At 35.8% G+C, this 18502-nt stretch overlaps 1 protein-coding gene across 1 annotated transcript in view; it reads left to right on the plus strand.

The window, feature by feature from the left end:
- The window catches only part of EFHB (EF-hand domain family member B), a 47980-nt gene that overhangs the window by 11286 nt on the left and 18192 nt on the right, over window positions 1-18502 (plus strand). The window contains exons 2-6 of the mRNA XM_055321506.1: window positions 5949-6011; window positions 6460-6603; window positions 7305-7485; window positions 9733-9843; window positions 13575-13704. Of these exons, the coding sequence (XP_055177481.1) occupies window positions 5949-6011; window positions 6460-6603; window positions 7305-7485; window positions 9733-9843; window positions 13575-13704 (629 nt within the window). The remainder of the gene's footprint in view (window positions 1-5948; window positions 6012-6459; window positions 6604-7304; window positions 7486-9732; window positions 9844-13574; window positions 13705-18502) is intronic.

Below are 18502 nucleotides of genomic sequence, written 5' to 3' on the forward strand. Positions count from 1 at the left end.
GTGGCTCAGTGGTTGGGCGTCTGCCTTCTGCTCAGAGCCTGATCCTGGAGTTCCGGGATTGAGTTCCACATTGGGCTCCCTGCAGGGAACCTGCTTCTCCCTCTGCCTTTGTCTCTGCCTCTCTCTCTCTCTCTCTCTGTGTCTCTCATGAATAAATAAAATCTTAAAAAAAAGTGAGGGCCAAAACAAATTAAAAAGAAACATACAAACACAGAGGGAACAGGAAAATGTAAATAAAAAATGATTGCCTGAGAGATAAAAGATGTTTAATCCATAAAACAAGATTGCAACTTCTAAAAGAACAGAAAATAACTTCTGAGAATGAAATCAGTCTAAATAAAAATTCAACGAATTCAGGAAGTCTTCATCAAATAGATTTCCCAGACATTAAAACAAAGATTAAAATATTCAGATTCACTTGACTAATGGTGCAGAAAGAGAGGATAAAGTGGAGAAAATTATCAGACATACAGCAAACCTTTGAATTTAGGGTACAAGTCAAGATTGCAAGGAGTTAATTCCAAATGAAGGAAAAAAGACCCATATCATGAATCATTGTTGCAAAATTTCCGAAAACTAGGGATATAGAGATGATTCTAAATACTTCCACAGGGGAAAAAAGTCACATACGATGGAACAAAAAACAGAGCTGCATTAGAATTCTAAACAGCAACACCACTTTTAAAGTAATCTCTTCACTCACCATGGGACTTGAACTCACAACCCCAAGACCAGGAGTTACATACTCTACTAAACCAACAAGGTGCCCAAGACCACCTCTTAGACGTTGGCATAATGCCTTCAAAATTAAGAGAGAAAATTATTTGCTACCTTGTATTTTATACCTAGCCAAACTAGTAACCAAAAAATGAATCTGTTAAAAAAAGAAAAAATCAACTGAGTAAACTTGAAGATCTAATGAGATTTTTTTTTCAATAATCCATGAATCAGGCAGCATTCCCTTTAGTGAGTGGAAAAGAGCTTTGAGGAGCTGTACAAAATGGAAGGCTTTTATAAGCAGAAGGGGGTGGGGACAATGAAGTCATTATTAAAAAGAAAGGATTATTTCAGACAAGGTCACCTTTCTTTGGGAAAGGATGCAGTCTATTGAGCAGACGACCTCACTAGTGTTGATCAGGAAATTCCAGACTGATTGATTTAAAATTCCACTCCTGGGAAAGGCTGAGACTACAATTAGGTTATGGATCAAGTCTTAGTTCATTAACATGGGGTTTAGCACAAGTGGTTCCATTTTGAGCCTGTTTTTGTTGTTGTTGTTTTTTAAGAGATGCAGGGTATCAAAAATTGACTTTTTATGTCTTCTTTCTTAGGAAATGACTAAAGAATTTACTTGGTGAAATGGGAGTATAAATCCAAAAGGTGGCATAGATGGGATTTATGGAATGGGTAATCTAAGTCTGAAGAATGGCAACGGAAAAATATCCAGGACAAGAGCTCTGCACCAGACCTAAGAGCAACCAGATGAGATTAAAGCAGGAGGAAGAAGAGTTATAGGAGAGAGTTTATTTAAAAAAAAAAAAAAACAACAAAAAACGACAAAACAACAACAAAGAAACAAAACAAAAACATCCTAGAAATTTGACAGATCAGTTGGAGCACTTGGAAGGATTTAGAAATAGGCACATTAAAAAACAAACAACAAAAAATCATTGCAATGGCAATGATTAGGAAAAAATAATATAACATGATATATATAATATACCTACTTGGTTCAACAGTGAACAATTATGATAATATACACACCATTGGCTTTTCAAAAAGTATGATGTAACCATATTGAGAGGATGAGAGAGGGGAAGTCATGATGGTGTAAGAAAGCTACAACCTTCTCTACCATGAAAGGGTACCAGTATTGTCTAAAACTAATCAATATATAACAGTATAAGGGTTAAGAATGTGAAGATAAATATCAGAAGAAATGACTTAAACTTTAGAAGACAGGTGGCTCCAGAAAATAGGACTGGGTACAAATGGGGCAGAGAAATGCTGTTTTTTATTAAGACAATTTGATTTTTGAACAAAGAACATGTATTACTTAGACAAAAGTTAATTTTGTAAAAAAAAAAAAAGAAAATAACAGGTGTTCATTCTTCTAACACTTTTGAACCAGATAAAATGGCGTCCTTGCTGCATCTGTATCATGTATAAATGTTGACTTGAACTTAGGGGTACATGGCTTGTTCTTCTGGGTGATAGGTGCTAAAATAATACTATGTGAAGGTGAGTGGTAAATCAGGTAGGGGGTGTTTTTGCTGCAGAAACCACAAAGATGTAGATAAATATATCTTGCAAAATAGATTATTTTCATTTTTCTTTCCAGGTTTGAGACTTTGTCTTCTTTTTCTCTTTCCTCAGAAAAATCTACTAGGAATTCTTAAAGTGTTTATTCCAGGCTGGCCTTAGTCATGTTGTGGGGAACTAATGTAAGTTTGAACCCAAGAATTAAGAGGGCAGCACCTGTTTTAAAACCAATCTGTGGTTGAGAGATAATTGGAAAGAAATCTTTAAGAGAAAGAGGACAAGATATATGTTATAAAAGATAACCCATTGTCTTACCTATATGGAGGCTTTTCTTTGATTGCCAACCTTGGAAAACATGGCTTTTTTTTTTTTTTTTTACTTTTATTTTGATAGATGAGGTTAGTAGTAGGAACACAGAGAGAAATGAAACTCGAACTGGTTTCCTATATGGGTTTTCATTCAAGATTAGTTCAGTGTCAAAAATAAAACCTCCAAGATCAGATTAATGGGAAATCACTATATGGTCCTTCCCTTTGAGATTTAAAATGTACATTAGTATATTCAAGATCTATCTACATTTACCAAGTTTTTGTCAGCAGAATTTATTTTATTATTATTATTTTTAAAGGTTTTATTCTTTATTTGAGAGACAGGAAACGAGACCTAGAGAGAGCACCGGCTGGGGGAGAGACAGAGGGAGAGGCAGACTCCCTGCTCAGCAGGGAGCCTAATGTGGGGCTCAGTCCCAAGACCTGGGATCATGACCCAAGTCAAAAGCAGTTGCTTAACCAACTGAGCCACCCAGGTGCCCCACCAGCAGAATTAAAAAAAAAAAAATCCATTAACTATAAGTGTTCATGGGACTAAAGTTTGGGATATACTGCTAAGTTCTATCCATCCCTGGTGGTGCAAGATGGGGTCCCTGCTAGGAGTTTATAGTACTAGAGAGTGTGTTTTATGGCTTGTTGAGGGCTACGGTTACACTTAATGTTTGTTTACATTTCTTGGGATAGATCATCATACTCCGCTGAGGCAACAGAAAGTCTTCAGGAAGATCATTGTTTTCCTTTTCAGGTTAGGGAGGTCATTAGGATCACCCTAGGCTACCTTTTAGAGTTCAGGAAGTAGAACTCAAAGTGGCCATTAAAGCTGCTCCTCAATTCTGTCTTGGGTCTGGATAGACTTGATTATCATTCTTAGTTTCTAGTGCTCTTGGTGATGTTTTTATTCTATTTGATGTTGTTTATAGACTTTTTGGTAACCTTTTATTGCTTTCTTTTGCTTTATAAAGTAAGACTTAGTTATAAAATATTGAGAATAGTACAAAGAAGAAAATAAGTCACTTGTAATCTCACCTCTCAAATAGAATCACAACTGGCAACTTTTTGTCTATATGTTTGTATAGAGATAGGATTCTGTGTATTTGTATGATGCAAATTTACATCTTTATTATAATTCACATTATGTCATGAACATTTTTATATTATTCAAAATTATTTATATATATCATTTTATTTTTAAAAAGATTTTATTTATTTATTCATGAGAGACACAGAGAGAGAGGCAGAGACACAGGCAGAGGGAGAAGCAGGCTCCCTCTGGGGAGCCTGATGCTGGACTTGATCCCGGAACCCCAGGATCGCACCCTGGGCCAAACAAAGGCAGGCGCCAAACAGCTGAGCCACCCAGGGATCCCCTGAGTCACCCAGAGATCCCCAATTTTTTATTTTTTATTTAGCTGTCAGAGATTTTAAAAATTTCTTTAAAAAAAAAAGATTTTATTTATTTGGCAGAGAGAGCGAAAGAACACAAGGAGTGGCAAGGCAGATGGCGAGAGACCAGCAGATTCCCTGCTGAACAATGAGCCCAGTGCAGGGCTTGATCCCAGGATCCTGGGATCATGACCTGAGCTGAAGGCAGACACTTAACCACCTGAATCACCCAGGTGCCCCTTTAATTCTTTATTTAAAATCAATTTCATTAACGTATACTGTATTATTGGTTTCAAGGGTAGAATTTAATGATTCATCAGTTGCATATAACACTTAGTGCTCATTGTATCAAATGCCTTCTTTGATGCCCCTCACCCAATTATCCCTTCCCCCCTACTAACTTCCCCTTCAGCAACCCTCAGTTTGTTTCCTAGGGTTCAGTGTCACTTACGGTTTGCCTCTCTCTCAAGTTTCATCTTATTTTTCCTTCCCTTCCCCTATGTTCATTTGTTTCTTAAATTTCACATGAGTGGAATCATACTGTATTTGTCCTTCTCTGTCTCATATCACTTAGTGTAAAACCCTCTAGTTCCATCCAAGTCATTGCAAATGGCAAGATTTCATTCCTTTTGATGGCTGAGTAATATTCCATTGTGTTCTGTGTTTATATCTTCTTTATCCATTCATTTGTCAATGGACAAACATCAGGGCTCTTTCCATAGTTTGGCTATTGTGGACATTGCTGCTATAAATATTGGGGTGCAGGTGCCCTTTTGAATCAGTATGTTTTGTTTGTATCCTTTGGATAATTACCTAGTAGTGCAACTGCTGATATTGAAGGATTTTCTTCTTCAGTGCCTGAGGTTCTTGGTTACTCTGCTTCAAAGAATGATGAGGCAGACCAGAGAAAGAGTGGTGGGCAGCAAAGCAAAGTTTATTGAGTGATAGTACAAAGTTCCCAAAAAGGGAGAGGACCTGAGAGGGTTGCACTGGAGTTTGTAAGTCTAGGGGTTTTTATGGGGTGTTGGTGGGCTGTTTTAATCTGATTAATCCTCCATGAGGCTGTCATCCAATCAGTTTTTTGTCTTCTGTTTATCACACGGGAAAGGGCGGAGGGCTGCTTGTAAAATCCTTTTAAAGGGAAGTTTTCTCTTAGGGTGAGGTCCCCTTGTCCTTGCCTACCTTTTTTCCAATTATCTCTCATCACTGAGTTATAATGTAGTCCTATTTTTAACTCACTGAAGAACCTCCATACTATTTTCTACAGTAGCTGCACCAGTTTGCATTCTTACCAACAGTGTAAGATTGTTTTTTTTTAAGGAAACTTATGCTTTGCAGAAATAGTTATCAGCTGCCTTGAAATGACAAAGGAGGAAGAATAGATAAAAAGTGTATCGCTGGGAATAATTGTAATCTTTGCCTTGGGCAAGGGAAGGACAGATAAGACCCAAGTTAGAATTAAGTGAAAGAAGGCAAGTGCATTGGGACCATTCACTGAAGGAGTGACAGATTTGCATATGTGAAAAGTTAGGGCGTTGGTGGAAATACACGCATTTTCAAACATACCACACACACACACACACACACTCAGAAGTACTTAACACTTTCTCTTTAGCTTGAATGCAGCCATACTTCCATCGTTACTGATGATGTAGTACAACTGATAATTAAACATTATTTCTGAAAGTTGACTCCCTCGGCATGTCACAGAGATAGCATAACTGGATACAATTACTGACAATGCTAGCACTGTGAAAAAGGTATACTTACATATATTTAGCATTTAATGTTTGTGTTATAAATCAGGATTACTTTAGATTTGCTGTATTTCTTACTTTTTTTCTAATTGTATTAAATAGTTGAAAGTAACTATTAGAAGCATACGTCAACTTTGAAATAAATGCCATTCTTCAAAATGCTCCACCTCTGTCCTGACAATGACCAACTATTTGTTGTTGTTTTTTCCCCCTTTAGGCAGGGAAAGTTATTCCTATTGGATACAGAGTTGCAACCTGTTTGACTGAAAAACTTCCCAGGGTGAGCATTTTCAATATGCATTTTTGTGAACATAAGATAGACAACTCTTGACATTTCTTAAGAAAGTTGTATAAATTTATTGTGGTAAATTTTGATTCTTTACTGTATTTTGAGGCCTTCTATTGATTTTGTCCAAGGAAGTGAATACTCCAAGCTTACATTTTCTAGCTCTACAAAAACTATTGGAGATACCATTTATTTCTATAGAAAATAGGCTTTTATGATAAGCTATTTAACTTGGGTACTTCCTGGTTGTTTTCTAAATATAACTTTTAAAATATGACATTTATTTCTATAAAACACATTTTAGGGAGTTTCATTATTTGGGTCTGTAGTTCCCCATGTACTTACTACATTCATGTAATGGTGCTCACCGATTGGTGTAGATTAATCCTGATAATATTTTAAAAACTGTACTTAATAATTCTATTTTCTTGTCTCACTGTAGCTAATTACTCCACCTGAGGCAAAAAAATTTTTCAACTATAGAAACCCATCAGCTGGAGCTGAAAGAGTATTTTATGGCAGAGCAAATGATCCTCAGATTGCTCCTTATTTGACACATGGAATAAGATCTAGAATTTCAATACCGGTAACAACTCTTCCTTTTGCCCCTGTACATTGTTAACTTACTAAGGTGAAAATGCACAAATGAGGTATTAATGAAATCGTCAGTTCCAATTTCCTTCCCACTTTTATTCTTGAGTAGTGAAAAAAATCCAAGCAGCAACAGCCAAGAAGCAGTAGAGAAATTAGTGGTCTGAGCCACAAACTACTTAGTCTCACCTCAGATAATAAAAGCCAAGTTCCACTCCATTTTCTCAGAGTAAAGAGAAATGCTGTCAGGCTTTGTTAGAGAACAGAGAGGATGAAGGCTGGGTGGTATCACCTGGAGGCAGGACAGAGTGCTTGCATAGATTCTGAGGGAGCAGGCTGAAGGTTACCTGTGTTGATTGGGCAGTCTAGATTCCAAAAACCTGATCTGTACATCTGGAGAGAGCTTGTAGCAATTGCATGGTTCTTGTACTTGTCATTCCCACTTTTCTAGAATCTGTGTCAAGTAACTATGGAGCTCTTCTTATAAACCTTAGAGCCTTCATGAAGGTTCTGGTGTAGGCATGTTTCAACTTCATAGCTCCAGTGCTGACAGTTCATTTGAAGATGAGCAAAGGCAAGGATAATGAAATGTTTTTTCCACAATCATATTCTCTTCTCTCCAGCTATTGATCAGTTTCAGTTTTCAGATTTTTATTTTTTTTGTCGTTTCATCTGTGCTTTATATGATTTCTTTAGGCAAAGGTATTGATAAACCCACAGCCTATAACGACATTTCAACAGAAAATTAAAGATAAAAAGGAATCAGTATATTTTAGTAATCAACGAGCACCACTAGGGAAATCTCATGATCAAACGCCAGGATTACCTAAAGGTCTGGATGTCCTCAATACGACATTTGGGACAGCAGTCATCAGAGGTAGTAAACAAATGATGGGGAGTTGGGTGGTGAAATGTCTTCTAAAAAGAAAAAGAAATGTGTTCTTAGAAAATGGGATTAAATATCGTGTTGACATGGCATTTGGTGGTGGTGTAAATGATGATTCAGAATGAAAGATGGGATCATAGCAAGAAAATGACTCTCAGACCCAGAATCCTTAGAGTTTGTGTACCAAGACAGTAAAATTCAAGTTTTGGAGGCAGATTCAGTGAGTATAGTAGAGATGTTATAAAGACAGGAGAGAGAGAGTCAAAGTTGAATTGAAAGCCTTCAATCCCTTCTCCGTGGACATGCATTTGTGTGTGTTATTACCACCAATGCTTCTGATGTGTTCATAACTCTTAACTCTTTATGAAACAGACCACAAAACAAATAAGTTTGGCAAATGCTACATGCTGCACTCCATCTGTGCAGACCCACAATATCTACCTGCATATTACCAAATGCAGACAGTGTGTAGATCAGAACTTCACTCACATTTTCATAGGGAGTGGAGTGCATCTTTCAACAAACAGCAACTTATAATGGAATTGGCCACAAGCCATTGCTTCTTCTGAAGCCTCAGCCTCCTGCCTTGCTGCTGGGCACTTTTCCTTACACCTGTTCACATTTATCTCCTCTTCATTTTTTCATGTCTCTTACCCTGTCTCTACTGGGGTCTTACCTCAGGAGACCTCAAATTCCATTTTTCTTTATCTTGCAAAGAAATTTGGTTCTCTTTCTTTTTCTGCACCCATTAAAACTCTACATCAGGAAACATCTTTCTTTCTTTCTTTTTTTTTTTTCCACCAAAAGGGCCATTAGATTATTTTCCTTAAGGTAGTAATACCCACTCTGGAGATAAGTTATGGCTCTCTCTTGGGATGCAAAATCTGCAAAGTCTACAACTTGGTCATATCAGATCTAAAGTTATAATTAGTTATGTGAAACTTGAAAAATATATTTTATTTATTTTTAAAGATTCCATTTATTTATTCATGAGAGACACACACAGAGAGAGAGGCAGAGACATAGGCAGGGAGAGAAGCAGGCTTCATGCAAGGGAGCCCGATGTGGGACTCAATCCTGGGTCTTCAGGATCATGCCCTAGGCCAAAAGCAGGCGCTCAACTGCTGAGCCACCCAGGTGTCTCGAAAAATGTATTTTAGAGCAGATGAAATATATTTTTACTTTGTAATAGGATTTTAAAATTATATTTATGTAGATATGGCATTATAGCAGTATGGTAATTATATCATAACTGCTATCTAGGATTAGACTATTTAATATGAAAATAGTGTGAAAGTGTACTTCATTTAAATATAAAATAGAATGTTCCAAAACATGTATTTGTCTACTCATAGGCACAGTAGTTCATATATTAGAAAAAAAAGTACTGCTTTAAGGATTACTTTGAGTTGACCCTCTTTCTGGTATTCTTAATAACTGTTTACAGACCCCAATTCTTGGCAGAAGTTCAAAAGAAAGAAAATATTTGAATCTATGTCATCAGGTTGAAAGAGAAGAATGAAATTATTGAATAGCATTGTATTTAAAAATCACAACATAAAACAATAAAAACAAAATAACTTACTGTATATAAAACTGGGCCCACCAGTCATGGGAAAGCAGCCATTAAACAAACATCTTATAGCTCTTGGTTTGGGATCAGTAGGAAGAATTTCTTCTTGATTGCAGTGATTTCCCTGGCACTTTTGGCTACTTTGAAGATAGATATTCATATCAAAACAGACTTAGGGTATATGCTTGGTACAGCTGTCACCAAGTCTCCCCTCACAGGGCATCAGGTTTCCTGAAATTAATTTGTGATTCAAATTTGCTTAGAACATCTTGGGAAAAAAAAAAAAAGAGAAAAAAAGAAGAAGAAAAAAAAGAACATCTTGGGAAATCTGGAGCAAACTAAAATTAAAAATTGTCCTGAGCATCTCAGAATAAGAAATTTAACCAGGCTTGGAATACATCTTGGGACAACCTAAATAGTTAACCAATACAGAGCTCTGATATTCTTCAGAATTCTTGGGAGTGAGCCAGTTCAAGTGGGAGTCCCCAGGACAGTACCACTTAGGTGGTGTCCTTTCTTGCTAAATCTTTATTTGTGTTCTCTCAGAGTGCTCATGTAATTTATGTCATTGGCATACCTCATTTGTCATTTGTTCTAGTCAATTTAAATATGTTATAAAAAGATGAAAATTATCTTAAAACTGATTTCATTAATTCTTCTTTTAGAATTGTCTGCTAGAGATGTAGTGAATCCACCAAAACCCTATGAAGAAGTAGTTAAAGAAGGAAAAGAAGGGCATGATCTGTATATTGTTTCTCACAATGATTATTATGCAGGTAAGTGTCTTCCTATGTAAAATAGGCCTGGGATATAAGACCCTCCGATTTATGAATAGGAATAAAGGAGATTATGTGCATTAAATGCTTGGCATATAATAAGTGATCATTAAATAGTAACTTATTATTCATAAGGTCATAAACCCTGATAGCTAGGAACACATATACTAAGGCCTTTTGTATGTAAAATGACAGATATATGTATTATTGAAAGGAAAAACATCTTAGAAAGGTTACATGTTAGTTTTAGGCTTAAAAAATGCTGTTATTCATGAAAGACTCCTAACTCTGGGAAACGAACTAGGGGTGGTGGAAGGGGAGGTGGGCGGGGGGTGGGGGTGACTGGGTGACGGGCACTGAGGTGGGCACTTGACGGGATGAGTACTGGGTGTTATTCTATATGTTGGCAAATTGAACACCAATAAAAAATAAATTTATTAAAAAATGCTGTTATTTTTAAAATGTCAGGATTATTCTAAGTACTTAGATTGGGTAATGGTCAGTAAACAATTTTTCTGAATCAGATAGAATATGTTCAAATCCTTGCTTGTCCATTTACTGTCTTTAAACCTTGGATATTTCATTTATCTTACCATCATCTATTCTAATCTCTTATAGGGGGTAATAATATTGTGAGGATTAGGTGAGTGCCTGTAAAATGCTCTCATAGTGCTTGGAACATGGAAGGGGCTCAATTACTATGATGATGATGATGATGACGATGATGATGATGATTATGTGATCTTGTCTAACGTAGCATATTACTAGAACTACTGTATAGCACAGCTAAAAGGTTTTAGATGCTTACAGTGCTGTGAAATACAACTTAATTGTTGACATGTTGATGCTAAGTGGAATCTTGATGTAATAAAAGACTGGGAATTAGATTCTCATACATATCCTGAGAAAGCTAATGAATTGTATATGACTGATTCAAGGACTCACTCCTCATTAGCTAGAGGCAAGACTTGCCCTTTACTGTGCAGCAGAAGGCCCTTCTCATCCTTGCTTTCTCTTATTTCTTTACTTTTTCTTTTCCCTCTCCATCCTCTCATACCATACTTCTCTGTGCTCTTCTTCCTAATTCTGCTCATAGCTGGGCCTGTTTCCTATGTCATTGCTCCAGTGTCTGGAATCTGTCATTCTCTTCTTCCATGGCTAATCTCTTCTGTTTCCCCTGCACTTGACCACATCCAGTCTTGAGATTCTCTCTGTTCTCCCATTCACACTGCCACTGTTTCCCCTTACTCCCTCACAGTACCCTGCCTACCTCTCTGGCTCTCTCCCTCCCTTTCTTCCTCTCCTCCCTCCAGTCCTTCCTCCCTTTATTCCTCCTTCCCTCTCTCCCTCTCTTGTGAAAATATTTTATTCATTTTTTGAAAAAGTTTAGCATGTACTGCACAGTAAAATCCAATGCCTTTTGTTTTCAAACATATATATAAACATATAGAGACAACCTATAATTAGATATCTTATTTGCATTTAGCAGTTGGAGGAAAATGAGTGTAGTTTGTTGTTTTTTTGTTTTTGTTTTTGTTTTTTTTAGAACTCTAATGGACTAAAAAATGACTGACATTACCTTCACTTGCTGATTTTTATGGAAGTCTCACTGGCCCTTTGAAAAGGCACTGAATCCAATCATCCAATCTTTTTAATATTGTCCTTATCTTTTTCATAATGAAAGTAGCTTTATTTTTTTAATAAAAATATGTAATAATTATAGAGAATTTAAATATCTCAGTAAAATGAGGAGTGTCTGACTGGCTCAGTTGGTAGAGCATGCAACCCTTGATCTCAGGGATGTAAGTTTAAGTAATTTCTATACCCAATGTGGGTAAAAAAAATAAAATCTTTGGGGGGGTGCTTGACTGGCTCAGTTGGAAGAGCATGTGACTCTTGACTTTGGAGTCGTAAGTTTGAGCCCTACATTGGGGGTAGAGGTTACTTAAATATTAAAACAAATACACACATACATACATATATACATAAATATCTCAAAAAAATGAAGAGAAAGTAAATATAATGTTGAAATCCCATTAGCCAGAGGTAACTATAGTTGATATAGTGAACATCTTTCTAACCTGCATGCACTAAGTCATCTATCTTTAGTTAAATGGAATAACATTCTCCATGCTTTAGGGGTACCTGCTATATACATTAAATGTTTTTTATTTAAAATGATATGTCAAGGGAACCATTCAGTAACAGTAAATATGTATCTATAACATCTTTTAAATACACTTAATTTGGGCAGCCCTGGTGGCTCAGTGGTTTAGCACTGCCTTCAGTCCAAGGCATGATCCTGGAGACCCGGGATCCTCCCTGCATGGAGCCTGCTTCTCCCTCTGCTTGTGTCTCTGCCTCTCTCTCTTTCTCTGTGTCTCTCATGAATAAATAAATAAAATCTTTGAAAAAAAATACACTTAATTTTAGTCATTACTAAAGTAATACATATTTATTTTATAAAATATAAAGAAAATCTCCCATAATTCCCTTTCACAGATGATACTTTCATAGATGTTTTCCCTCTGCTTTCATATATGAGTATATACGTGTATTTTGTTCCCTACTGTAAATACTTTTTTCTATTTGCTTTTTTTCCCCACTAATGAAATAACTTAGTTGTTTTTTCATGTCAGTATCTAAATTGTATTTTTCAATATTACAAAATATATTGCCTATATATCTTTGTGAATGTGATTTTTTTTAAGGATACATTCCTAGATTTATGAGCATTCAAATTATTTACTATTATTATTATTATTATTATTATTTATTTATTTATTTATTCATGAGAGACACAGAAAGTGAGAGGCAGAGACACAGGCAGAAGGAGAAGCAGGTTTCATGCAGGGAACCCAATGTGGGACTCGAACCTGGGACTCCAGGATCACACCCTGAGCTAAAGGCAGACGCACTCAATGGCTGAGTCACCCAGATGTCCCAAATATTTACTCTTAGAGCCAAAAATCATCCACCTGAATAGCTGCCCCAGTTTGCCCTCACACCCACAGTATATTAGAATTTCAATTTCTCCATATTCTCCTTAATAGTGAGCTTTGCCAATCTTTATTTTTACTTAGAGACAAATTATGATTTCACAGTATTGTTTTTATTTACATTGTTTGGGTTACTAGTAAGGCTGAATCTCATTTCTTAACCTTTTAGTTGATTTCTAGTTTTAGTCTTACTTTTCTTATCTAGAAATAGAAAACTAACACCACATCATAACTTGAAAAAAGTACAGTATTAGATCTTAAATATAAAGACCTCCCTTTGGGTTTTCAGGCTTCAGTTTCTAAGATGAGATAAATGATTATAATGAGATGGGAAGGTTGCAATGTTCTGATGATCTCACCAAATCTCAGTGAGAGCAAGTACAAAATACCAGTCTCTCAAATCTTAGCACAGTGGGAAGGACAGCTGGGTTCCCAAAGCATTGCAGTATTTCCCCTAATCTTCCGGATTTCTGTAGCATTAATGGAGCCTGTATTTTTCATCATTTTGTCTTTCTCCTACATCATTTCCCTACTTACTTACCAAATATTAATACAAGAACTCTTTTCCCACCAGTCTCCCAGCTCACATGGGAGAATGTCCTCTATAGCCAAAGCTGTGCAATTCTGGCACCGTTACAATTCCATTCAGTTCCACTCTCATTTTCATTGTCAATGAGAGCATAATGTGCTTCTGACAAGATAAGGTTATTTGCTTCCTCTTTTTTTCCACAGGAGAAGCGAAGAACCGAAAGTATAACCCATCAAGTTTCCATAGGTTTAACTTGTATGGGGTCCCAACACCACATTTTAATGATGGAAGAGCCATGGCAAAAACTTTATATTGGCTCCATGACCTACAAATGTAAGTTTAATTATATTGGGTCCTGAAACCGATATTAGATATATGGCACATGGACTTAAAGAAGAGTGGTTGGTTTAATACATTTTTTGAAGAGGTGTAATACATTGATGTGGTTCAAATATAAAACTAATAGAAAAATACCCAAGCAGACTGCGCTGAGCACAGAGCCCTACATGGGGCTCCACACAGGGCTTGATGTGGAGCTAGATTTCACAACTCCAAGATCACGACCCCGAGATCACCACCTGAGCTGAAACCAAAAGTCAGGGCATAACCCACCCAGTCCTATTCATGTTTCTGAAGCTATGGGCTTTCAGATCTCTAGAAGACAATCTTATCATGTATAACTGAACTATGATTTATTATTCAGTTTTTTAAACAGTTATTTGGGCACCTGAGTATTTGGCTTAACTTTTGCAAACTGTGACCTTTTTATGCCTTAATTCTATATATGACTACTTGCTGAGAAATTAAAATAAAGCTCCTTAATTTCTATTTTCTGTGTTATACTTTATACATAAGCCAACACTTAAGCATTGGGAGATTAGCAATAAAAATTCATATTTCCTACTATGCTTAAAAAATCAGAAGATTGGAAATACTGATATAGTGGCTTGAATGGTGGCCCCTAAAAAGATATGTCCTTGTAATTTCTAGAACCCATGAGTGTTAACTTATGTGAGAAAAGGGTCTTTGTAAGTGTAATTAAGTTAACAATCTTAAGATGAAGATGTCATTTTGGATTATGTGCATGGGCCCTAAATCCAATGATAAGTGTCATAAGGGAAATTCAAGAAGAGAAGACACATAGAGAAGAGGTGATATGAACTCAGAGGAGATTGGGGTGATTTGGCCTCAAGCCAAGAAAGGCCAAAGAATGCCAATAGCCTCCAAATGTTGGAAGAGGCAATGAATAGATTTTCCCCTAGGGCCTTTGGAGAGAATACAGTCTTGCTGACACTTTGACTTCTGACATCAGGCCTCCAGAACTGTGGGAGAATGTTTTTGTTGTTTAAAGTCCTGAGAATTTGTTGCAGCAACCACAGGAACCTAATACATTGTGTCTGCACTTGTACACATCATTGCTAGGAGTAGATTTGTTTTGCAGAGGGCAAAGGGCCCTCTTTACAGGAGACACTGGCCATCTCAGTCTCCATGGGTGCACATAAGGTTTGCAATCCCACAGATACCTAACCTGCCTGGCTCATTCTCCTGTATGGTCCCTATGATAGAAGCTCCCTGTTACAGAGGCAAAGTGCTAAGTACTTTATATATTATTAAATTATTCCTACCAATAACTCCATGAGGTAGGTGCATTATAATTTTTTTTAAAGATTTTATTTATTCATGAGAAACACAGAGAGGAGAGAGAGAGAGGCAGAAACCCAGGCAGAGGGAGAAGCAGGCTCCATGCAGGGAGCCGGACGTGGGACTCGATCTCAGGTCTGCAGGATCACGGCCTGGGCCGAAGGTAGCGCTAAACCACTGAGCCACCCGGGCTGCCCTATAATTTTTATCTTTTCCATTTTACAGATGAAGAAACTGAGGTACACAGAAGTTAAATCATTTACCCAATATTATGCAGTTAAGAAGTACTAGGGGTAGGAATAAAACCCAGGCACTGTGGCTTCAGAGGCTGCCCCTCACCACTATATCAGGTATACAGGCTGTGGATTCTATGATCACAGGCCTGAAATATTGATTTCCATTCCTCCTCCACTTTTTTATTATATGAGTTTCTGATACTTGAATTATTAAAAAAATATAATGATAAAATACAAACACCAAATAAGTTTTTGTAATATTATACTAAACTCATATGAGATAGTTTCCTTTGGAGTACAGAAGAGTCCATATATCAATATTTGATAACTGATTAATATTAAAGCAATTAAACCACATATAAGGGAAAACATGAAGAAATGATTTAAATATATAAGGATTATAGATATATAATTGAATATAATATAGAAGTTAATAAAGGGAGATAACAAAATATGGTTTATCCATTTTTGAAAGCTTAGAAATATGATACAATTTATGAAATATCTAAAATAAACACATTAACAACAATGTGATCCTTAAGAACATCCTAAGAGGGGAAACTATTTTTTTTTTAACTTTTATTTATTTATGATAGGCACACAGTGAGAGAGAGAGAGAAAGAGAGAGAGAGAGGCAGAGACACAGGCAGAGGGAGAAGCAGGCTCCATGCACCGGGAGCAAGATGTGGGATTCGATCCCGGGTCTCCAGGATCGCGCCCTGGGCCAAAGGCAAGCGCTAAACCACTGCGCCACCCAGGGATCCCAGAAGGGAAACTTTAGGTTGACAAAGACATATTTATCAATTATTTGGTGAGATGGTCATAGAAAAATGCACTGAGTAGACCCAACACTAGCAAAATGTTATATGCCAATTATATCTCAATTAAAAAATATGCTGAATTTGTAAAAGCAGGTAATATTCAGGGTTTGTTTTTGTCCAACTTGTTTCTACCCCTAAGGAAACATTGTTTATAGAACAATGCTTTATTTGATCATACTTCTTATATTTCAAAAATTATTGCTAAAGCAATGGAGAGATTCTTCATTATTTTGGTTTGTTGGATTTTAAAGAGAACTCACTGGGGCACCTCGGTGGTTCAATGAATTCAGTGTCCAACTCTTGGTTTTAGCTCAGGTCATAATCTCTGGGTTGTAGGATCAGCTCATGATCTCAGGGTCATGGGACCAAACCCTGAAATGGGTTTGAGCACCATGTTCAGTGTGAAGCCTGCTTGAGACTCTTTCTCTCCCTCTCCTTCTGCCCCCACACCCCGTCTCTTAAATAAATAAATAAATAAATAAATAAATAAATAAATAAATAAATAAATAAAATCTAAAAAAAAGAGAGAGAGAACTCATTGTTTCATTCTTCAGTTTGATTTCTATGATAATTTTGGAGTTAAGCATGTTTATACTTTAAGGTATCTCAATTTTATATTTTAATGTGAACTTGGTTTATGTTTGACTTTTAAGGAAACTCTGTAAAGCTACCTCTATCTATATTTTGTTTATGACCTTTTGTCTGAAGAATCAGTTAGACTCTTCATATAATAGGTGAGTGTGTGTGTCTGAATGAAAAAATTCACATGAAGGCCTTTATTTTGAGTTGTTTAGTAAATGCTGTGAGCCTGCAGTGATGTAGTTATGGATATTTCGACATATATGACTGCTTATAGATACTTCCTAGTTCTCCCAGAAACATAATCCAGGCATTTTTAGGGTAAAAGGAGTAGGCTCTGTGATTCATAATCCTTACCGCCTTCATTCCGGACATGTTCCTAATTATGTTCTTTGGAACTATTTCTAGAATGTCAACTTTATTTGTTCAAATTATGGTCCTGATACTGCCATTGATTTATTCTGACTATACTTGTATTATTCTTTTCCCCCTTTTTGAACAAATGTAAAGCAAATGAAGACAGAAGAGATGGATTACTTTATATTTCATCTTTTGTTTCTCCACAGAGTGTCACTCTTCTCCAGAAATTTATTCAGCTCGGTATTTCTATATCACAGGAAATAGATTTAAAAGCAAATGGAGTTTAAGAATTAAATGCTCATTGTTTTTAGTCCTAACAAAACAATAGTTTATTAATTTTAGTTATTAAATAGTAGTGTTGTAATTTTACAGTTCTCAAAAGAAATCTTGTTCATTTAATCACAGTGATAGAAGTAATGAAATTATGTTCCAGAAAATTGGCAAGCTAAAATCCCCCATAATCCTGTCACCAAAATTCAACCATTATTATCTTTTTAATGTATTTCTTTCTAGTGTAGATTCCTATGTAAATGTTTGCATAGTTTTAATCAGAGTGCAATCCTGTTTTATATCCTGCTTTTTCACTTAACATAAAATAATTTTATATTGCAGTGTATTCTTAATAGCCAACACTTAAAATGCATGCAGAATGTATTCTTGTTAATGTGACATAATTTAATCACTCTCCATGATCATTTATCTTCTTTTTTTCCTTTGTAGCCATCCTTTGTAGCCAGTGAGGCTACAAACATTTATATATATATATAAAACATTTATATATATATATAATAATTTAAAATGTAGGATAGTTTTATATATATATAAATATATACATATAATATATATATATTTTCTTCTTAAGATTGGTTCCCAGACACAGATAAAAGGGAATGACCACTTTTATGCTTTTTGAATCATGTTACCAAATTATTTGCAAAAGGATTATAGCAATTTGCACTAGCAATCTACTAAATGTTTTAACATACTTTGTGCCAATGTTAGGTATTCTCTCTTTCTGTCTCTATTTGCTTATGCACTATATTCCAAAAGCCACTTTGTTGATGTTTGTTATAAATTTATTACTGGAGAGTATCAGAATTTCTCCATATATTTGCTTACTAGATGTGAATTATTTGTTTATACCCTTTGGTTATTTATTTATTGGTGTGTAATTTTCTTTTAGAAATTGTAGGAGTCACATTTATGATAATGTTAACACCTTGATTTTGTTTACTGAAAAAATTTTAAATCTTTGTTTTATTCTTTAGATAAAATTTTATATTCTATTATAAACATGTCTTTATATAGTTTATAATAGAATATAAATGATAGAAGAATGAATATATACAGCTTTTTTTTTAGCATATAACTTTTTTTGAAATTGTGTGTATGCTTTAATGGCCCAAATGATACTTGGTATTTCAAGGGGTGCCTGGGTGACTCAGTTGGTTAAGTGTTCAACTCTTGATTTCAGCTTACATCATGATCTCAGGG

Source organism: Nyctereutes procyonoides, unplaced genomic scaffold (genome assembly GCF_905146905.1).
Source record: "Nyctereutes procyonoides isolate TBG_1078 unplaced genomic scaffold, NYPRO_anot_genome, whole genome shotgun sequence".
Classification (NCBI taxonomy): Eukaryota; Metazoa; Chordata; class Mammalia; order Carnivora; family Canidae; genus Nyctereutes; species Nyctereutes procyonoides.